At 37.9% G+C, this 23,367-nt stretch overlaps 1 protein-coding gene across 2 annotated transcripts in view; it reads left to right on the top strand.

Annotated features, from left to right (window-relative positions):
• Positions 1-23,367, top strand: part of fndc1 (fibronectin type III domain containing 1) — a 72,514-nt gene that overhangs the window by 29,300 nt on the left and 19,847 nt on the right. For both annotated transcript variants that reach the window (XM_056445657.1, XM_056445656.1), the window contains 6 exons: positions 139-2,106; positions 2,212-2,327; positions 2,874-2,985; positions 3,065-3,439; positions 8,630-8,779; positions 22,539-22,775. In XM_056445657.1, the coding sequence (XP_056301632.1) occupies positions 139-2,106; positions 2,212-2,327; positions 2,874-2,985; positions 3,065-3,439; positions 8,630-8,779; positions 22,539-22,775 (2,958 nt within the window). The remainder of the gene's footprint in view (positions 1-138; positions 2,107-2,211; positions 2,328-2,873; positions 2,986-3,064; positions 3,440-8,629; positions 8,780-22,538; positions 22,776-23,367) is intronic.

Here is a 23,367-nt window from a genome sequence, read left to right as displayed (position 1 = left end):
TATCAGTAACCAAAATTCTTCAAAATATCTTCTCTGGTGTTCAAGACAACAAAGAAACTCAAATAGATATGGAGCAAGTCCAATAAATGATGACATTTTTTATTTTTGGTTGAACTATCTCTTCAATTTTGTCCTCAGCTGGCAGTACTCACACAAGAAACATGGACAGCCAAAGGACGAGTCAAAGTACCTCAAAAACATCATCCAACAACGAATCAGACAATCAGGAAAGAGATGAAATGGAAGAGCCCAATAACCAGACTACAACTCAAGCTCCACACACAAACAGACGTCGCCCTCTTTCACAAACCAGATCTTATCACAGCATCTTCTCCTCTGTAAGAGGTTCTGTCAGAAACGGAGGCTCAAGATCAAACTCACATACATCCTCCACTCATACTAAAGATAAAGAAGATGAGGAGAAGCTAACAACAGACAGTCCAAAAGAAGAGGAGACTGGGGCAAATGAGGCTACTGAGGACACAAATCCAGAGAGGAGTAACAACTCACCAGACACAAAGGAATCAAAACCCAACAATTCTGACTTAGTCCTTAAAACATCCGAGGATAAACGTCCTCCTTGGACCCCTCGTACATCCTCAATTGTTGATATTAGTAGATTAAGAAGGCCTAGTTCTCGCAGTGGTTCTAGGTCAAGAATGCGGAGTGAAGATACTTCAAGTTCATCACTAAACCAAGAGTCTGCAGCTACAAGAAAGGACTTAACAGCGCTTTCCTATCCTGAGGGACAGAACTCACACAACCAGATAACAGTCACTGATAGTATGCCTTCGGTTGCTTCACCTCAGGAAAACAGGCCTGAACCAGTAAAAGAATCAGAATCTTCTTTATCTATTTCTTCTTCTCCAACATCTTCCTCATCAGCATCCTCATCATCTTCTTCAGTGTCTTCCCCTTCATCATCCTTACCATCATCTTCGGGCACTAGAAGATTCTCCTCTGGAGCATCTGGTGCCAAGTATCCTAATGGAAGGAGAGTTGGCATTTCAACCAGAGCTCAAAGACTTCAAACAGGAAAGCACAAACCTGATTCATCATCATCTGCATCTTCACAATCCACATTGCCAACAGGAACCAGCACAGACAATCATGATATAACAGAAGAGCATGACACAAACCATAAAATCACTAAGCTAGAGACAGAGGAACTCCCAGTACCAAAGGAAAATCATGACAATGAAGAAGAGACAGGAGATTCCACTTCCCATTCTTCTTCAAGGACTAGCCCTTCTACAACAGGACGAAGTTCATCCTTTTCAATACCAAACCGAAATTCTAGGATAAGTACAAGCAGTCGCAGACAAGATGGCAGGATACCGTGGAGTAGGTCTGCCTCATCTGTAGGTGCAGGAAGGCCAATTATCAAAGGATTTCCTTCACGTTCTACTTCTGTCAGCTCTCAAGACACTAGTGATAAAAACAAAGTTTCACCAACAATATACCCAAAGCATAAAGTTGATCCTGTCTCGAATAAACCAAGTCTACTAAATGTAAGAAGTAGCAATGGTCATGAAGGTGATTATCTGTACGAGGGAAGCAAAGAGACCTTGGATAGGCAAACCAAAGATGCAGTCTCAACAGCAGCACCAAAAACAACAACGACAACAGCTGTGAGCGAACCTCACAGACCTGTCCAGAACTTTGAGAATGAAAGTGTAGATAGGGAGCAAAGTAGTATCGGTACAGGTTCCAAGACAGTTCCTTCAGTTCCCCATAAAGTCCCTACTTTAGCTTCTAATGGTCGGGTCCGTTCACCTGTGGTAAGTCGTTTAAAAGGTTCACGATTTCCTAGTAGATTGTATCCACTACAGCACAAAAGACTAGGTGCTTCCACACAGGATACGTCGTCTGCCTCCTCTCAAAACAGTCCAGCAGCAGAATTACCACTTTCCTCAGATCGAGACAGAGCTGCCAGCAGTAATGCTAGACTCACCTCAGGTTCAGTTTCTCGCCCTTCTCATGGCCTGTCTGCTGGTGAAAGCTCCAGTGGGAATATATCACCTGAGTCTCGCAGTCCAGTAATGGGATCGAGGCTGCGGTCAGCTTCCACTCCAGGCAACGGCTACAAACCTAGTTTTGGGAAAGGTACATTTTTGTTATCTGCTAGGATGTGCATGCTGTACTTATAATACATGTTTGGTGTGTGCATAAAAAAATATTTTACTAATTTTAACAAATTTCCATGTTTAGGCAAAAATGGACGACCGAATCTGACAGCTGCAAACGGCAAAGTATCTTCAACATCTGATGAAAATCCTAAACCAAATGGAGTCCGACATATCACAGGTCCTGATGGAACGAAATGGGTGTGTTTATTTGGAGCATTGTTATTGCTGAATTAGCCCTGTATGACTCTAAATCCATTAACCTCTTTTGTTTAGTAAATAATAATAATTTATTTACAGTAGTCAAACTTAATCTAGACACTTAATTTAAATAAATTCAATGTATAAATTAGGAAAGATTAATCTAATAAGTGAACTTTTTACCGACAGCAATATTATAGCACTAACAGTGAGCTTCTGGTTTCATCAGTTAATTTCATTTTATTAAACAAAAGGACAGAATTTAATTTGGAATCATTAATATGCTCAATACAATGATCATACTGCCCATTTCCAAGACTTCTGTTATGTCTGTTGTCTAGATACACTAATAAGTCAGACAATACTGCAGTCCAAACAAAATTATATTTAAAGTAAGCAGAGTGAGGAGTCATGTCTTGCTAGGCATGGAAACTCCACAGGCAGGGACCCTAGGGACACTTTTTCAAGCAGTACTGTTTGACTGTCTCAATTTGCTCTAAAAGAAAGATTATTCTCCTTTATTAAAAATTGCATTTACTCTTTTAGATATTAGACCTGGATAAGGGAGTCCTAATGAATGAAAATGGAAGAGTCCTTCAGGATTCAAAAGGTAGACCAAGAAAGGTTATCCTTGGAGAGGACGGCAAGACAATTTTTGGTGAGCAGCTTGCATTTTCAATTTAATTAAACAATAGAACTGACTTTTTAACTGATTTTATTTCTGTTTGTTTTGTTAGATGACCAAGGCAGCCCACTTGTAAACCAGGAAGGATTAGCATTATTTGGTCATGGAAGAGACAGCCGGCCTGTGAATAATCCAAGTGACAAGTACCTCACTGTGGGAGGAAAACCCATTGTGGGCTTGGACCGCCCTAAACTCAGGACTACAACCACTACATCTACAACTTCTACAACCACTACACCCACAACTACAACTACTACAACAACAACAACTACAACTGAACCCACAACAACAGAAACAGTAACAGAAACACTGGAGCCTTCAACATTAGCTGCTGATCCTACATGCCCACCTGGACTTTATTCCCGATTGGATAAGAATGGTTTACCAATATTGGATGCAGAAGGAATACTTAACTGCTACTCTGAAGGTAAGATAAACCCTTTGCAACCATGCCAACCTCGTGTTATTCTTACAAGAGCAATAAGTAGCATGATGGGGATTTGGTAAGATCGGACAGAAAAATATTTGGCTCAGTTTCTAACTACATTTGGCTCTTGTATAACAAGTTGTGTCACAGGCATGTAGTTAGTACCCACAAGACTTGATCCTCTGTAATTTAGAATAAGTATTCCAAGGATAATTTCAGCTAGGACGTATACAGTAGACCTCAAAGGATATCCTCCTGCTATGCCTGAATAACCTCTGCTATGCTTTCACTGTGCTTGTGATGAGCATACTTTTTTGAAAACAGTTTTTCCCTCTTACTGCTGCCCACTCTAAAACAACAACAACTGCTAGCTGGTTTTTCAAGCAAAAGCACAAAATAACAGATGTGCAACCACATCAAAGACTAATTATTCAAAACAAGCCCTCAGTGGTCAGCCTAGAGGTGATATGTGTCACTCTTTCAATATTATAGAATATGTTCTCCTATTCTAGTTCAATTTGTGGAGAAAACTGTAGTTTATGGGTTAGTTTCTTTCTAAAAGTGGGTAGACACATGGATTCAACAAGACACTTGAAAGTGTCTACCGCTTTTAGTTGACAGCTGTCAATGTATATTAAATTAGCCTTTAATATCTTAAGAAAATTGAAGATGTAGCAGCTCTTACAGAAGAGGAGTTTAAGCAGACTAATGGCCTGTTTCCACCAAGTGGTCTGGTATGGTACGGTCCAGGGTTACTTTTTTTCAGGTTTGTGTCTCCACTGCCAAAGAGTACCAATAGTACCCTTTTGGAGGACATGGTGTATGACAGAAAGTTGCAGTTGACGTCATTCTCACTCGAGAAAATGTCAAAGTAAAGCTATACAGGTCGTTCACATATCGAGAAACAGTTCTCACAAAACAGATGCTTTATACACATAAATACTTGTGTATAAATGTTCATTACTAACCTTTCTATGAACAGGATTTTATTATGACTGTAGATCAATGCAAAATAAATAAATAAATAAATAAATAAATAAATAAATAAATAAATAAATAAATAAATAAATAAATGTAACATATATGAACACATACAGCCCCTTACAGTCTCCGATATGTTACCAATTACAGAAAAACCACATAGAGCATACATTTAGTCCATATTTGGTTTCAAAAACAACACACAACATATAGCCCAGTCAGTGCAAACCTCTCATCTGTAACTTTAATCTTCACCAGCACATGTAACCTCTTGTTAGAAAGTAATTTCTTCATTCTGAGTTCATAATAGTCCAAACGGTGATGATAATAATTAAACGGCAGTTCATGTTTTAGGCTGCTGAAAGAATCATTTGCTCTTTTGTTTTTCAGGCTTCTCCTTTGTTTTTTTGCACTTCACTCTTGCGTTTGTCCGTTTCCGAAAGAATCAGATGTCAGAAGCACTTCATTAATCACGCGCATGTTATTATCATCAGTTCAAGAAGTTTGTTATTACAAATATAGATGCGCAACGAGCGCACGTGAGCTCTCTGGAGAAAGTGAAACCACTTGCGCTTAGACAGCCTCCTAAACAACAGGACATGGTAGATTCTGTACTTGGATTTGTGGCTATTCATTAAGACGTCGACAAGGTTTGTTTAAGCTCAGGTCGACCATGGTTTGTTATTATATGTATATAGTATTATGATGTAATTTCTCGGCTGGTATTTAAAAATGGCGTTTTCAGTGTTTTTATTCTCCTGGCTTGTGCAGCCGCTAGTGATGTTTCTCTGCACCTTTTTGAAAGTGGAAATGGACATAAAAGCGTACCGTACCGTACCATAACACTCAGTGGAAACAGGCCATTCACACTGAATGCATCTTTGCATCTAAATTGTAAAAAAGGGCCTACTCTACCATGTTATTGTCATAACTTGCTATAGTAAACAGAAGCTTGCAGCAGTTGCTTGTCTCTGATTGATCTACTGCTTTGTAACTTTGTAAATTTAACTTGATTCATCAAGAATGTGTTTACATAGAAAAACAATAGAAAAGCATTGAATTGGGTAAAAAAAGTGTTCTGTGTGAATGACCCCCTAAGAATGTGTACCCACATGTAGTTTAAGGTCATTTGGTCATTAGGCATTCATACTATTATTTTTAAGACCAAACAATGATAAATAAACTTCTTTTTTTTACAGAACTTGCAAAATAACTTATTGTGTGTCCTAAACAATGCAGTATTCCGGGTTAAACAAGCTAACTGTATGTGCATACATGTGATGGCATTTTTATCAATTGAGAAATCAGGAATAGCTTAAAATGTGTAAAAGCATCAAGAAACTTACTCACCGCTAAGTGGCTGACATCAATACTAACTTAAATGAGCAACTATGACATAAAAAAAACTTTTTTTAGGGTCATACAGTACAGTGCATCTGGAAAGTACTGCACAGAAATCTCTACTTCAAGAAAACCCGCCACTCTTTACAATTACAATGCATGAAAGTATTCAATTTATATCGCTTCACATTTTCCACATTTTTTTATGTTACAGCCTTATTACAAAATGGATAAAATTCTTTGATTTCCTCAAAATTCTACACACAATACCCCATAATCACAATGTAAAAACAGATTTTTTGAAATTGTTGAAAATTTATTTAAATATAAAAAACCTGAAAAAAAAAAAAAATCACATGTACATAAGTATTCACAGCCTTTGCTCAATACGGCAGCAATTACAGCCTCAAGTCTTTTTGAATATGATGCCACAAGCTTGGCACACCTGTGTTTGGGAAGTTTGGCCCATTCCTTTTTGCAGTACCTCTCAAACAGGTTGGATGGGAACCAATGGTATACAGGCATTTTCAGATCTCTCTAGAGATGTTCAATAGGATTTAGGTCTGGGCTACTCAAGGACATTCACCAAGTTGTTGTAAAGCCACTCCATTGATATTTTGGTCTGCTGGAAGATGAATCGTCACCACAGTCTGAGGTCAAGAGCACTCTGAAGCAGGTTTTCATTCAGGATGTCTCTGTACATTGCTGCATTGCTGAAAAACGTCCCCACAGCATGATGCTGCCACCACCATGCTTCACTGTAGGGATGGTATTAACGTGTTGAGGAGCGGTGCCTGGTTTTCTCCTAACGTAACGCCTGGCATTTACTCCAAAGAGTTAAATTTTAGTCTCATCAGACCAGAAAATTTTGTTTCTTATGGTCTGAGAGTCCTTCAGATGCCTTTTGGTAAATTCCAGGTGGGGAGTGGCTTCTGTCTGACCACTCTACCATACAGGCATGATTGGTGGATTGCTGCACTGATGGCTGTCCTTCTGTAAGGTTCTCCTCTCTCCATAAAAGAACGCTGGCGCTCAGACAAAGTGACCATCGAGTTATTGATCACCTCCCTGACTAAGGCCCTTCTCCCCCGATCACTCAGCTAAGATGTCCGGCCAGCTCTAGGAAGAGTCCTGGTGGTTCTAAACATTTTCCACTTAAGTATGATGGAGGCCACTGTGCTGACTGGAACTTTCAAAGCAGCAGAAATTTTTCTGTAACCTTCCCCAGCCTTGTGGATAATCTTGTCTCAGGGGTCGAAAGAGAATTCTTTTGGCTTCATGCTTGTTTTTTGCTTTGACATGCACTGTCAACCCTGGTTCCTTCAATAGACTGGTGTATGCCTTTTCAAATCATGTCCAATCAACTGAATTTACCACAGGTGAACTCCAATTAAGCTGCTGAAACATCTCAAGATTGATCAGTGGAAACAGAATGTACCTGAGCTCAATTTAGAGCTTCACGACAAAGGCTGTGAATACTTATGTACATATGATTTTACAGGGGTTTTATATATATATATATATATATATATATATATATATATATATATATATATATATATATATATATATATATATATATATATATATATATATATATATATATATATATTTGCAACAAATAAAAAAAAAACTTTTTTCACATTGTCATTATGTGGTGTTGTGTGTAGAATTTTGAGGAAAAACTGAATTTAATCCATTTGCAATAAAACATTAACATTAAAACATTAACATTGACATTAACATTAAAAATGTGGAAAAGTGAAGAACTATGAATACTTTCCGGATGCACTGTATATTGTGGCATCCTGTAATGTTTTTAGTTCTTTTAGATGACTTTGGTTTGTGTTGGGTTAAATCATTCAAAATAAAATATATTTATTTTATGCAGTCTTAATATAGTTGGGGTGATTTTCCATCTCCTGTATGCTGATTTAAAATTTACATTTTGTTATATGCTATATGTGTTTGAATGAATATGCATCTGAATGTGAGCTAGACATTTAGTTTGCTGATTGCTACAGAGTTTACCAGTGTAACTAAAAGCGTGCCAGATGAGATGATTTATTTGTACACCTCAAGAAGAGTATTCCTCTGGCTTTCCTCAGAAAACAGCTCAGAGATGAGTTGTGGTTATGGTCAGTATTGGCATGTGATGTTGCCGTTTCTGATGGAGATGATCTTGGTTGATTGTTTTGTTTAGTGGCTGCCAGGCTACGAGCAGGTTGTTTTACTTTTGCCTCTTCTACGGCCATTTGTACCCCATTACTCTGATAATTTCAATTTTAAAGATACCACTTGTTTGCTATTGTTTAAGGAGGTACATTCTTTCCCACTTTTCTCCATGCTAAAGTGGCTTCATAAGTTGCAAAATGAAAATCTGTGCACAAACTTGGATGACCTTTCTAAAATCACAACTAGAACATGTTGTATAATCATTTGTTATGTAATTCTGCTAGTTTGAACACAAGACAGCCAAACTGCAATCGGGGACAAGCCTGTTTACTTACAGTTTTAATAATTACTTGGCTTGTCCCGAAAGTAATTTCCTAGTTGTGACAAGAATCGCTGGGCAAGTCTATTTAAACCATAAGAAATAATGTGGTCACATTCTCACTACTATAACAGAGCAATAACATTAGCTAACATTTTAAAACAAATGCTTTTTTTAACTATTCAGACTTTGTAATATGTAGTGGCTCTTAAATGTAACACTTTTAGCCCCTTTTTTTTAAATAAACACTACTTGGCTCGATATTTGTACATATGGAATGAGTGTCCAAAATCATTTTGGACCACTGAAAGATTGAATACAGCACACTGCAGACTTTTATTCTTCCTGTTTTTGATTGCTACTATATCTTTCAGATGAGCTTTTTGAGGAGAGCACCACAATCCCAGTCCCACTTCCTACCACAACACTGGCTTCCACAACACAGACTCCCACTCCTGAGACACGGCCGTTTAACAACACTCCTTCCTCTGAGTTTGATGTGACTGGAAAAAAACGGTTCACAGGTAATACATTTGCATTAATGCAAGTTACAATAGTTAGATTTCTGGTATAAATTGCTATACTATTTATTCTTTTTGGTTCCAAACTCACGAATACCATGCTGAGATTGAACCTCTCAGGAAACACTGAACTGGCTGTTCATAGTTAATTTCTTTCCAATCACCTCAGCATTTCCTGTAGATGTGAGGCACTGGAGAGTTGAATGGTGAATGTGAAGGAAATTTATCTGGCCTGCAAATGTAGCTCATTCCCTTGGTGTTGCTTGTAAGCAGCAAATAAAATAGTGCATACAGCTGACCTTAAGTAGGATTTATATGCAAATACTTGGTGTCCCTTGGTAGTGCCATGATCTTCCAAACTCCACCCAATTAGCAGAGTTCACCAAAATTTTCAGAAACAGCTGTTTTTAAAGGGATTTTTCAGTGTTGCCTTTAGGTTCAGTATGAAAACTGTATATAGCCGACTAGGGCTGACGATATATATAATATGGATGAAATTTAAAAAATCTATAATTTCAGTTTATGCTCTATTATTTAATTCACAATGTTGCAAAACTGAGTTTATTGTAATACTTTTTTAAATTTTGGATTAAATCAATCTTACACTAAAGGTAGAAATGTAAATAACAGCACAGTGAAAATGTGGCAATAATGTAAATACATTGTTTTTATTTAGTATCTTCATTCATTTATTTTCTTTTCTGCTTAGTCCCTTTATTAATCTGGGGTCGGCACAGCGGAATGCGGATGTCCTTCCAGTGGCAACCCATCACTGGGAAACACCCATACACTCATATTCGCACACATACATTACAGAAAATTTAGCTTACCCAATTCACCTATACCACATGTCTTTGGACTGTGGGGGAAACCGGAGGAAACCCATGCGAACATGTGGAGAACATGCAAACTCCACGCAGAAATGCCAGCTGACCCAGCCAAGGCTCGAATCAGCGACCTTCTTGCTGTGAGGTGATCGTGCTACCCACTGCGCCACCGTGACGCCGTATTTAGTATTTTATTTAGCAATATTGTATGTTGTACCTGTAATCATACGTTTAAAAGTGCTTTATATTTAATTAATATTTATTTTGCCGGTTCATTTCGCTGTGGCGACCCCAGATTTATAAAGGGACTAAGCGAAAAAGAAAATGAATGAATGATTAATATTTAATATTTCTTAGTCCAACCTTTCCCCTGAGGTTGTAAATACAGCGAGAAAAATAATCGCATATGATTGATTACATTTTTGGTCAAAAACTTAAAATGTATAAAAGAAATAATTCTTTCCCTGTGATCAATATATATATATATAATTATTAGAATTTTAATTAGGTATATTATGATAAAATATTATGCTATATTATGAAATATATTGTTATCAGGATATGAGATGACATATAATTATTTAAGATGTTTGTCTGCGAGCCCTATACCAGACAATTAGTGTTATTATAATATTTAATGTATGTCAGTGGAAAACTTCTAGTTTTACATATCTTCATTTTAAAGAATCAATAGTAATTCTTTAATACGAACATTGATTTTTTTTTATCTATGCTGTTTTAATTGATGCATAATCACTCTGCAGCCCAAGACTGGTTGGGGCTGAGCCTAGTTAGTACCTGGCTGGGAGACCACATGAGAAAACTAGGTTGCTGTTAGAAATGGTGTAAGTGAGGCCAGCAGGGGGCGCTGAACATGCAGTCTGTGCGAGTCCTAATGCCCCAGTATAGTGAATAGGGACACTATACGTCTCCGTCTTTCGGATGAGACGTTAAAACGAGGGCCTGACTCTCTGTGCTCATTAAAAATCCAATCATCTCCACCAACAAAACTGGCTGGTGTGTGGTGAACGCACTGGCGCCATTGTCCTGTGGCATTACAGAATAATTAATTGTCACTAGGCATTTATACAGCACACAACTGCAAAAATCTTTGTGTTTTGTTAATGTCAATAAGAAACAAGTCATGGAAAGAAGTCAAAACAGCTTGTAAACAACATGCATTTTCAGTCAGATCTGGTTTGGATTGTCAAATATAAACACAACCAAAACACAGAGTGATTGGATAATCTTTGAATCTCTGAAAATACATTCAGGTGCCTGGGACAGGTTTTTACCACAGATGTAAATGCCTTAATTATTCGCATTCAGCTACATGAGTAATTAATGAGATTATGCTGTAAATAAACGTCACATTGACAGATTCAGTCATTAAACCTTGGTATTGCAAGCTCTTTTCATTATTCTACTCTCACAGAATTTGTGTTAAAGACAACAGTCCCTAAGCACTAATGCAATTTGTATGCAACCAATTAAGTTGATTTCACTCTAGCCCTGTTAATATCTTAAAGTCTGAGTGAACTGGAAGCTGCTGAGACTTTTATTTTAGCATGTTAATGTACTTCCAACTGAAATGCAATATTGAGAAAGGGGCGGGGCTTTATGCACATTGTTCCCTCATAGCAAACTAACGTTAAGCAAATGGTAAGACTTTGAAGATTACGAAGACAATCTCTTTTGTGGATTACTTTGCATGGATTATGTATTCACCCAAAGCAGGGATTCTCAACCGGTGGGCCACGGCCCACTAGTGGACCTCAGCGATCCTGCAGGTGGGCCGTGAGATAGCTTAAAATGAACTCTCAATAGTATACTATAATCTTTGGATTTCATTATTAATATGTTATATTAAAATCATTGAAGTAATGCACTTTCTCCTGTTCTCTGATTGATTACAGATTGAAGTTCTCTGATTGATTAGAGATAGAATACTCGGCGCAAATACAGCCTCATGATCGTGTCTGCAACTATTACACGTAGGCTAAGTCTGTTCATTTACAAACTGCGTGAGGTGAAAGTCTTTAGACGCGCTCTGGCGGAGCTGTTCACTGTTCGTGTCAGCGATCTCCTAATAATATCGAGCTGCAAACTCAACCGCCATCAGGTTGACGCGTTTTAACAGTTTTAGGGTGTTTTACTGTATTTTACATTTGTCTGTATATTTTTGAATAGTAGATATTTAATAGTAGATATACAGTCAGTCCAGTTTAAAGCAGAAGCTGGTCTTTTGCAATCACCTTGATGACCTGTGGTTCTCTTTGAATCTGTGTATGTTTAAAAAAACACACGCACACACACACACACACACACACACACACACACACACACACACATATATATATATATATATATATATATATATATATATATATATATATATTTTATATATATATTCTTTAATAATAACATCTTTAAACTTATTAATAACTTTCTTTAATAATAACATATAGATTTCTTTACTGCCACATTTGTCTTGCTGAAAAGTATTACCTGAATTTTAGGTGGACTTTAAAAATCTCACTGACCCCAAACTTGTAAATAAAGAGCAAAGGAGAAAATACGGTAGAGGGAACAATAAAAACGATAAAGCTTTACCATTAGCCATTCCACTTGGATCATGTTACTCTTAGTTCACCTCTGACTTTTCTATGGCCTGATTTTAACTAACCTTATCAACTCTCAGGTTCACAACCAATACTATCTACCATGTGTTGGTGGAGGCTCCCGTAGAGGCCATTGACTTTACGGCCTCTAAGGGCTCAGGTTCTTTCATGTGGGCAGCTTCTGTAGGAAATATCTGAGAATGCCTGAGTGAAAGTATTTAGACTCAGCTCTATAAATTTTGCTCGCATGTCTGTGGCTTTGGGCTTCCTTCCCAAATTCTCCAAGACTCAGTGCGTGTGTTAAGATAAAGGTGTGTGCCTGGTGGAGAGAAAAAAAAAGTGAGAAAGAAGCGAAGATTTATTTGGGTCAGTAATTAGGTTCAAACTAATTATGGTGGCTTGAGAAAACCAACATACTGTTATACTGCATAAACTTTATATTCTTCTTCTTCTTCTTCTGAGACTTTATGCATCTCCTCCAAGACTGTTTATAATAAAACCACCAAACCTCCAAACTGGTCTGACTCGGGTAGCTATATCTTTTCCAACTAATTCAACTTAGGGTTTTCCGAAAACTGACCGAGAAAATTTAGAGAAGTCCTAGTGACTTAACATTGGAACAAACTTTGTGACCTCATAACTTTGTGCCAGACTGTCATACAGACCTAAGTTTGGGTTCATTTATCTCAGACTACCAATCTGCCAACCACTGATGACCGTTCAACTTACTAGCTACACCCTAGCACCCACTTACGGCACCTTAGCAACTTTCCCATAGACTTCTATTGTAAAAAACTGCCATTGACTTTACATTGGACATACTAACAACAGACCAATTCATACTAACAATAATATTAGTAAACATACTAACAAACATACTAATCATACTAGGAACATGCAAATTCATACTATAAACATACTAGCAACATGCTAATTCATAATAAATTCATGCTAAAAACATGCTAGTTTACACTAGAAATATGCTAGCAACATGCTAATTTATGCTAAAAACATGCGAGCATAATGATAATTCAAACTAGAAATGTGCAAATATGTTAGCAACTGCCAAGCAACCACTTAGAACACCGTAGCAACTGCCTAGCAACACTTTAGCAACCACCTAGAAATGCCTTAGCAACCACTCAGAAAACCCTAGTAATGGCCAAGCAACACCTTGGCAAACACCTAGCAACCACTCAGAACACCCTAGAAACTACCTAGCAACACCTTAGCAACCACCTAGCAACATCTTAACAACCACTTAGCAACCACTTAGAACACACTAGCAACACCTTAGCGACCACCTAGCAATGCCTCAGCAAACACCTAGCAACATCTTAGCAACCACCTAGCAACTGCCTAGCAACACCTTAGCAACCACCTAGTAATACCCTAGCAACCACCTAGCAACACCTTAGCAACCGCTTAGCAACCATTCAGAACACCTTAGCAATAACCTAACAACACCTTAGTAACCACCTAGAACACCCTAACAACCGCCTAGCAACGTCTTAGTAACCACCTAGAACACTCTAGCAGCCGTCTAGCAACCAATCAGAACACCTTAGCAGCCGCCTAGCGACGCATTAGTAATCACTCAGAACACCCTAGCAACACCTTAGCAAGAAACATGCCAATCCATACTAGAAACATGCTAACATGTATGCACTTATCCATCCCAACTATTTTAATCTTTTTAAACTACTTCAATGATTTAAACTTTAAAACTACTTCAAACTTTCAGACTAGGCTTTCTCAAGCCACCATAAAGTTTACATTTGCAAAGATGCAGTAGATTAGCACAATCAAAATGTGACCCCATGCTACCAGACTTTAAAATAAAGTGTTAAATCATTTACAGAGATTGTATACGGCCATTCATTAGCTCATTCAGCAGACTCCATATTTCCAAACTTAAATCCACACAAGCTATACACCTAGCTATGGAACATTGTTTTAGGTCCAGTTTGCATGCAGAGACTGTGCCAGTAGCCAGATGAGTCTCAGAAATGGTTATGCTGAGCTGAAGCTTTGGCTTGTGATCAGGCAAATTTAGTTCTCCCCTCATTGACTCTTTACAGTATTGAACTTGCTGCAGAGAGGTTCACTTTGCTATTGTTATAAGTATCTGCTAAGCTCATCTTGCACAACTCAGCACAAGTCTGGTCTGATGTCAGATAGAGGCATGTGACAAATTTGTAATGGACTTGGAGACCCACCCTTTCTACTTTCATTGGTCTTTCTTTCCCACTTTTCTTTTCTACGTTTAGTAGGTTTGGTTACATAAGCTTTAACTACATCTACAGACAGGCTGATTTGACACTAGCAATATGCTGTCAATACTGTCTTGTGGCTCTCAACTTGATAATTTAATGATGAATATTTTTTGTAACTAAAGAAATAATCAATGTACAAATTTGTGTTTATGTACACAGAACAAAATAAATTGGAAATGATAATTTTTGCAGCGATGTCTTCAAAGTTACTTTTTTATAAACATATTTACATTATTTACACAAAGTAGTTTATTTTGGGACTTTTTTTTTTAACTTTGATTTCCATATCAAACTTTATAGCACTTTATGTTTATTGATAACCAGATGTAATTATCCAATTAAAATATAAATGATTCATCTGAGCAATTATTAGTCATATAGTATGTACAGTTATTATTATTTCCAACTCTGTATAGAAAATTAGCAGTCCTGTACATACAGTACAAACACACATACTGTTATGATCACCAGTGATCTAACAATTGCACAACGCTGGAGAGCTACAAATCTGCCACTTTACCAAACTACAAATCCCATCACACCTGGCACTTACACACCAGTTCTAGATCACCCTTTGATTTTAAAGACACAGCTGCAGATCATTGTGTAACGATGCAGGTTTGGCAACAGAGATGGGGATCCACATGCAACTTCATTTAGTGAATGGCCAGGCAGGCAAAGGTCAAAACAGGAACAAAACATGAATAGCAATGGCAATCCAAGAGTAGTCATAGAAACAGGCAAAGATCGAGGTTGGCAGAAAACTATGACAATTCAAAAACAGTCAAATAATCAAAAACCAGACAGAACAAAACATTGAAGCAAGAAACATGGAACACAATAATACTGAGCAAGGAATGGATGTCTCTGTGGTGCTTAAATAGTTATCAGTGAGGATGATCTCCAGCTGTGTATGTGAAATCAAGGGGTGATCTAGAACTGGTGTGTGAGTGCCGGGCATGATGGGATTTGTAGTTCAGGATTTGTAGTGGCAGATATGTAGTTCTCCAGTGATCTGCAACTGCTAGATCGCTGGTAATAATTATAACATATACATACATCAATCCATACATAATTATATTATTATTTTTTTAATTCTAAAAAATAAAAATAAAAACCTTTTTTACTTTTTACTTTGTTTTTTTTTTACAATAAAAAAACTTAATCTGACCTTCTAACAGTTCTATTGCTTTGATTACTTCTTTTGAATAAAAGCATCTGCCAAATGATTAACTGTAATTCAATGTAAAGGTAAATTAAATGCCATTTAAAATCTTTGGACACAGGTGTCAAGTGTTTGATATCATTGATTATTACACAGAACTTTAATGCATATGTTATAAACAGATAGATAGGGGTCATGCTACTTAGGTTCTATTTTTTGATAATTAGCCAGCAGCCCAAGAGCTCCTACTGTTTCATGGCTCCTCTAATGTGCTTGTCTTGGCAGAGATGTGACATCAACTGCTTTGGCTAGATACATAGGAAAACAGCAGAAGAATGAGAAAAATAGCACAAGCCAACTCTTCATTGTTTTATGAGGGAGGCCCTCATTGGTCTCTAGGCTGGTGAATGTAACGCGTTTATATTGCAGAGTATTAGAAAATGATTATGCTTAATAGAACTATGCACAGAAATACAGATATCACCACCATTTAGACCACTGGAGCCAGAAGCACCACTGAGTAAGACTGTTGAAGGAGTTACGCTGTGCCTGTATAGAAATACTGCTGTGGCTACAGCATTGGCCTCATAATATTGATGTTTGTACTGAAGGGTACAAGAGGAGGTGCTTATAGGGATACTTCACCCAAAAATCTAAATTCAGTCATCATTTACTCTCCTTGGTGATGTGCAACAGTTAATTTGACACTATCATAAACCCCCAGAATATTTAACCCCCAGATTTTAATAGGTTTTAATAGGAAACTAGTTAAATTCCTCTTTCCCAAATGTTTTTTTTTTTTTTTGGATACTGAATGCCTTTCATGAGGTAAATGTAAAGTGTGTTCACATGATGTTTTATTGACATCTTTCCTCATGGCTTACAAACAATCCCTATCCTTCACATGGCTCTGTCTTTTATCTCCACCTATAGCTGGTGTATGGTGGGCACACTGGCACTGTTGTGATTTGGCTGCCATCACACCATCTAGATCAGGGGTGCCTAAACTTTTTCTTATGAATGGCCAAAATACCAAACTTGATTGAGGCTAGTGGGGCGAAGGTTAATATAAGTGCAACTTTGGCCAGCGGGCCCTACTTTGGGCATCTCTGATCTAGACAGATAGTAATGACTCTTCTATAGAAGCTTTTTTCCCCCACTGAATGTCATTAGCTCAGTTATGTCATTTTAAATATCTTTGTTATGACAACTTGACATTACCAAAACAACAAAACCTGTCATAAATCTGTCATAAACATGATTGTTATGAGACTGTTATAATTGCATTATGCATATGTTTCCAATCACTTTTTTCAGTGAAACAAACTATTTGTCATTACTACATCAAATAATTTAAGAGTGTCATTATTTAACGACATTTTAATGACTGTGATATCTTAATACCACTACTGTTGAAGTCAAAAATGACAAAATTCATGACAATTATATTGGCCTTTTGACAATCATGTTTCAGCATTAGGAGGGATATGAGATCAGGTAGTTCTTGAAAGCTCCCCCGATTCGTTTAACCTATACATTGTTTAATAAGACGGCTCTATGGGAATAGACTGCAAACCAACCAGTGTGTACGCATTTAGTGCTTGTGACTGTTACTATATTTACTTCACATACTAGGAACATGCAAATTCATACTATAAACATACTAGCAACATGCTAATTCATAATAAATTCATGCTAAAAACATGCTAGTTTACACTAGAAATATGCTAGCAACATGCTAATTTATGCTAAAAACATGCGAGCATAATGATAATTCAAACTAGAAATGTGCAAATATGTTAGCAACTGCCAAGCAACCACTCAGAACACCGTTGCAACTGCCTAGCAACACATTAGCAACCACCTAGAAATGCCTTAGCAACCACTCAGAAAACCCTAGTAATGGCCAAGCAACACCTTGGCAAACACCTAGCAACCACTCAGAACACCCTAGAAACTACCTAGCAACACCTTAGCAACCACCTAGCAACATCTTAACAACCACTTAGCAACCACTTAGAACACACTAGAAACACCTTAGCGACCACCTAGCAATGCCTCAGCAAACACCTAGCAACATCTTAGCAACCACCTAGCAACTGCCTAGCAACCACCTAGTAATACCCTAGCAACCACCTAGCAACACCTTAGCAACCGCTTAGCAACCATTCAGAACACCTTAGCAATAACCTAACAACACCTTAGTAACCACCTAGAACACCCTAACAACCGCCTAGCAACGTCTTAGTAACCACCTAGAACACTCTAGCAGCCGTCTAGCAACCAATCAGAACACCTTAGCAGCCGCCTAGCGACGCATTAGTAATCACTCAGAACACCCTAGCAACACCTTAGGAAGAAACATGCCAATCCATACTAGAAACATGCTAACATGTATGCACTTATCTATCCCAACTATTTTAATCTTTTTAAACTACTTCAATGATTTAAACTTTAAAACTACTTCAAACTTTCAGACTAGGCTTTCTCAAGCCACCATAAAGTTTACATTTGCAAAGATGCAGTAGATTAGCACAATCAAAATGTGACCCCACTTGTGCCACATGTCTTGAAACTCTGGGAGGAAACCGGAGTACCCGGGGAAAACCCACGTGAACACGGGAAGAAGATATAAAGTTCGCATAGAACGTGCCGACTGGCTCAGCTAGGACTTGAACCAGTGACCATCTTGCTGTAAGGCAGCAGTGCTAGCCGCTGAGCCGCCGTGTCGCCCAATCCCATAATTGAGGAGGAGGGAGAAGGGATGGATGGGGGGTCTTCCAAAACGAAGATAGGGAATTAAGTTAGGCTGGATATTTATGTTAAATTTGGAATGCTCTTATTGGCTAGCTAATGATTAGCAATAGGGACCAGCTGCTGTCAATCATATCACGTGCTCCTCTCGAAAATAGTTTGTGAAACTTCACTTACGAAAGATTTGTTATGAACTTATGTAGTCTTGGTAATTTTAAAACTGCCATGACAAAGACAAAGACAGGTTATAATGTATTTGTTTATGTCAAGTTGTCATAACAAGGTTGTTTCAAACAATGTCACATTTGCATTTAAAATGACATAACTGAGCAAATGACACATGTATAAAATCTTATATTCATGATGTGTCATGTCATGATTATAAAGGTCTTATTACAGTCCCATGAGCACCCTCTTCAATTAAAGCTTTTAATTAAATTGTTTGTGTAGGTTTATATGTAGCACTAACCTAATGTTTTGTTCTGTTTTTGAATTATAAAAAAGAAAGAAGAGTATACAGCATTTAAACAAACCACGGTGAGTAAATGATGACTTAATGATCCTTTTGGGCAAACCAAGCCTTAAAAGTAATAGTAAAATTGATTTTATGAAGCCGTAGTGCATTAAAATGATGGAGCCAGTGATACTCGGCTAAGATTGAGGAGAAGCCCTTAAAAGAAGTCAACATCACCAGGTTTCAGTTTCACCAAAACAAGCTTCATACCTATAAAAATCAGTTCCAGGAACACCGAGAACACAACTCTTTGGTAAAACGTCTCATCCTCGATGCGTGGAGAGATAAATCCTGACACTCCAGACTTTGGGCTGCACAACAGGCACATACACATATGCGAGCCATTTAAACAGAGAAACATGTCAAGAAAGAAGCCTTAAATAAAACGACATGAGCTAAATGTGCTGATATCAGCTGAGAGAGGCTTCCTTCTGGCCCAAATCTCAGACGTCTCCTTGAATATTTATGCGTTTAATATGCTAGGTTGTTCTCTGCTCTCCAGACACACCAGCAAATCCACTATATTTCACACAGTCTCTGTTGTGTTTGCTCCTACCTTGGCATATGACTCCCAGTAGGTGTGAATCCAGTAGTTGTAGTGTTCCTCAGTATTTACACCTGAGTTGTGTTTTGTTTACTAATGTGATATCATTTTCAACATAATCAGGCCCAATCTAAGCTTAAAAAAACAAAGTGAACTTTCTAAAAAAGTTTGCTACTTCTATATTTGGATTTTATGATGAGGAGGTATAACTTGGAAATCAATCATGTAATAGGAAGGTGTAGACTTTGGGCTCTGCCTTCCTTGACGTGGTACTCAATTATAACAATCTTGAAGTGTGGCTTTGGAGTTCATCCTTCTTCAACTGATGAAATGTAATAGAGAGGAGCATGGTTTTGAGACTCCACCTTCTTTGATGCAAAAATGAATTATGTAATATGGAGGAATGGCTTTGAGGGTATATACTAACCGGCCACTTTATTAGGTACACCTTACTATTATCGGGTTGGACCCATTTTTGCCTTCAGAACTGCCTTAATCCTTCGTGGCATACATTTAACAAAGTACTGGAAATATTCCTCAGAGATTTTGGTTCATATTGACATGATAGCATGTTGCTGCAGATTTGTCAGCTGCACATGCATTTTGCGAATCTCCTGTTCCACCACATCCCAAAGGTGCTCTATTGGATTGAGAATTTCTGACCCTACCATCCGAATGGTGCAGCAGAAATCGAGACTCATCAGACCAGGCAACATTTTTTCAATCTTCTATTGCCCAATTTTGGTGAGCCTGTGCGAATTGTAGCCTCAGTTACCTGTTCTTAGCTGACAGGAGTGGCACCCAGTGTGGTCTTCTGCTGCTGTAGCCCATCCGCCTCAAGGTCAATCTGTTGGCTGATTGATTTGCATTAACAAGCAGTTGGACAGGTGTACCTAATAAAGTTGCCGGTAAGGGTAGTTTTGGAGTTTGCAAGTATGTAGTGTAAAGTGAATTTGGGGCTCTACCTTCTTTGATTATGTGAAAATCTCTAATGTAATGTGGGTGTGGATTAAAACTCTGCCTTCTTTAAAGCTACGGTCACACCGGGCTTTGTGTGTGTGAAATTCTGTCGTGCGGCGCTGCGAAAAGGGGTGGGATTAAACAAGATGATTAGACATTATAAAAGCGAGCGATTGCTCCATGTTTTAAATTTCTGCCCAGAGAGGTCCTGTTTTGATCCTCGATTGGTCTCACACAGTCAAGTGATGCGATTTCGCAGGTCTGAGTTCACCAAGCTTGAACTTTGCACCGCAGCAAATTGCGAAACTTAACGCATGACCCTGCGTTTCCGGTCTGACGCATTCGCGTGCGTATGAATGGAAGTCTATGGGAGGAAAAGTCAAGTGTGACCGCAGCTTAAGCCGGAAATTGATAATGTAGCAGATGGGTGTGGCTTTTGGGCTGCTTTCTTTGATGTGAAAATTGATTATGTAATAGAAAGCTGTGGTTTAGGGCTCCACCTTCTTTTACATAGAAATGAATTATGCGATATGGAGGTGGGCGCGGCTTTATGGCTCTAACTTCTTTGATACAGAAACTAATTCGATCTTTCTTAATTGCTGATTTCTCACCGCTCTCTTTTGTCTGATATCTGTTATTGAGAGGAAAATGTGCAGCACACGTTTACATATTCATCTAAATGGCATTCTCAGCAGTGTGGGTGGCATCAAGATTCTTGCTAAAGGTTTACTGATAAAAGTGTATTTTAAACTTATTTTCTCGCCTAAGAGTAAGCCTATTTTGGGTCCTACTTTTTCTTATTTTCATGCATTGTTCAGTTTTTTGGTTCATTCCCTAGCACTCTGTATTGTGGCTTTTGGTTTATCACTTGTAACGATTGCTGCATGTATGTGTGTGCGAGTCTCTGTGAAGGCACATGCACAGAAGTGTGTTTTTAGTTCTGCATCGGGGTCACCATCACATAGAGCTTTTGATTAGCTACAGGTGTGAATCCTGTGGCCCAATGAGACGGGGGATCTGGAAGTGTTTACAGCTGTGGATCCAGCTGGCACTGTGTGGGATAACAGAAATAACAACATTTCATTGAGCCAACAGGAAAACGTCAAAGCGCAAAATATCAATAATGGTAGCTTTTATTGTCCACAACCAAGAACCAAGTATCAAATTTGGTACATTTGTGAACTAGGACAACAAGATAATGAAGAAAACACAACAGAAATGTAATGTTTATTGAATTCCACTACCTGCATTAAGTTATTTGTTACCACAAATATTTTAAAATGTTTTTTGTTGCCAGTTGTACTTTATAAAATTTGCAGATTGAGAGCGAGATTCAATTTATGTACAGCAAGTTCATATTTTGGAGTATTTTTTTCACTCTCACTCACTTTCATTGGGCTAGTTTCCTTCTTTATCAGGGAAATGAATTGCAATATTTTAAATATTATTATGTTTTATTATTTAAATATTAATGTATAAAGATTTTCAAAAAAACATTACACACAATCAATGTTAAACATTACTAACAATAAAAAAATAGACCACATGACACTAAAAACAGGAGTAAATAAATTGCACTTAAGCTTAAATTTGTTATATGCATATACGGGTGACGGGAGCAATAGGTAGTGTAGCGTATGTGTGTGAATGAGTGTGTATGGTTGTTTCCCAGTGATGGGTTGCAGCTGGAAGGGCATCCGCTGCGTAAAACATATGCTTGATAATTTGGCGGTTCATTCCGCTGTGGCGACCCCAGATTAATAAAGGGACTAAGCTGAAAAGAAAATGAATGAATGAATAATGCATACAGTATGGTTAAAACTGTGAGCCTTTTTTTGATGTTTTGTCAATTGTTTTTACATTAAAGGACTTTAGCCTTATATGCTGCACTATTTCCATCCATCATGTAACTCTTTCTGCTGGAATTCTTTCTTTTCATTGAAGATGCACTTTAAATCATCTTAAATCATGCTGGGAAACATTATCATCAGGTTTTACACAACTTGAAGTTCAATTGCCTGTGGCAATATCAATGGCAAAACGATCCTTTCAGACATTCTGAAACTCTTTTTTCCCTCTTATCTTTCCCTTCTGTTCTCAGCTCCATATGTAAACTACATTCAGAAAGACCCTGGAGCTCCCTGCTCCCTGACTGAGGCTCTGGAGTATTTGCAAGTGGACGTTTTAGCAGACCTGATGGAGAAAGACCAACAGTCTTCCAATCAGAAGCAGCCACCCAAAAACAAGCCCCACAATGTGACTGTTGTTGCTATGGAGGGCTGTCACTCCTTTGTGATTTTGGACTGGGCACGTCCACTAAAAGATGACATGGTGTCTGGTGAGTGAAAATCTTATAACATTAAGCAGCTCCTTTAAATAACTGAAAATGCTTGCAGTTGCAGAACTGTGGAGAAAACATCATATTGTTCTTTTCAACACAAAGTTTGCTTAATATAATATACAACAACAAATATCTAATGTAAACATTCTGCTGCTTATTTTATCATTTAAAGTTTGGAGTTTAGCTCATGACAAAGTGGAGTGAAATTATAATCACAATTAAAGCACTTTGTTAAATGTGTGACTTAATTGTTTTATTATTTATTATTTTACTAAAGTTAGTTGTGGCCTGACTTGATATGGACGATGGATGGTATGTATTAGACCAGTGTTTCCCAACCCTGTTCCTAGAGGCACACTAACAGTTCATGTTTTGGATGTCTCCCTCATCTGACCCATTAACTTCAGGTTTTGGAGTCTGTTCTAATGTTCTAATGAGTTGTTTCAGGTGTGTTTGATTAGGGAGAGGATGAAAATGTGTACTGTTGGCGTGCCTTCAGGAACAGGGTTGGGAAACTCTGCATTAGAAGAGACTCCAAAACCTGAAGTTAATGGGTCAGATGAGGGAGACATCCAAAACATGAACTGTT

Source organism: Danio aesculapii, chromosome 20 (genome assembly GCF_903798145.1).
Source record: "Danio aesculapii chromosome 20, fDanAes4.1, whole genome shotgun sequence".
NCBI classification, from domain to species: Eukaryota; Metazoa; Chordata; class Actinopteri; order Cypriniformes; family Danionidae; genus Danio; species Danio aesculapii.
This window is presented reverse-complemented; position numbering and strand designations above follow the sequence as displayed.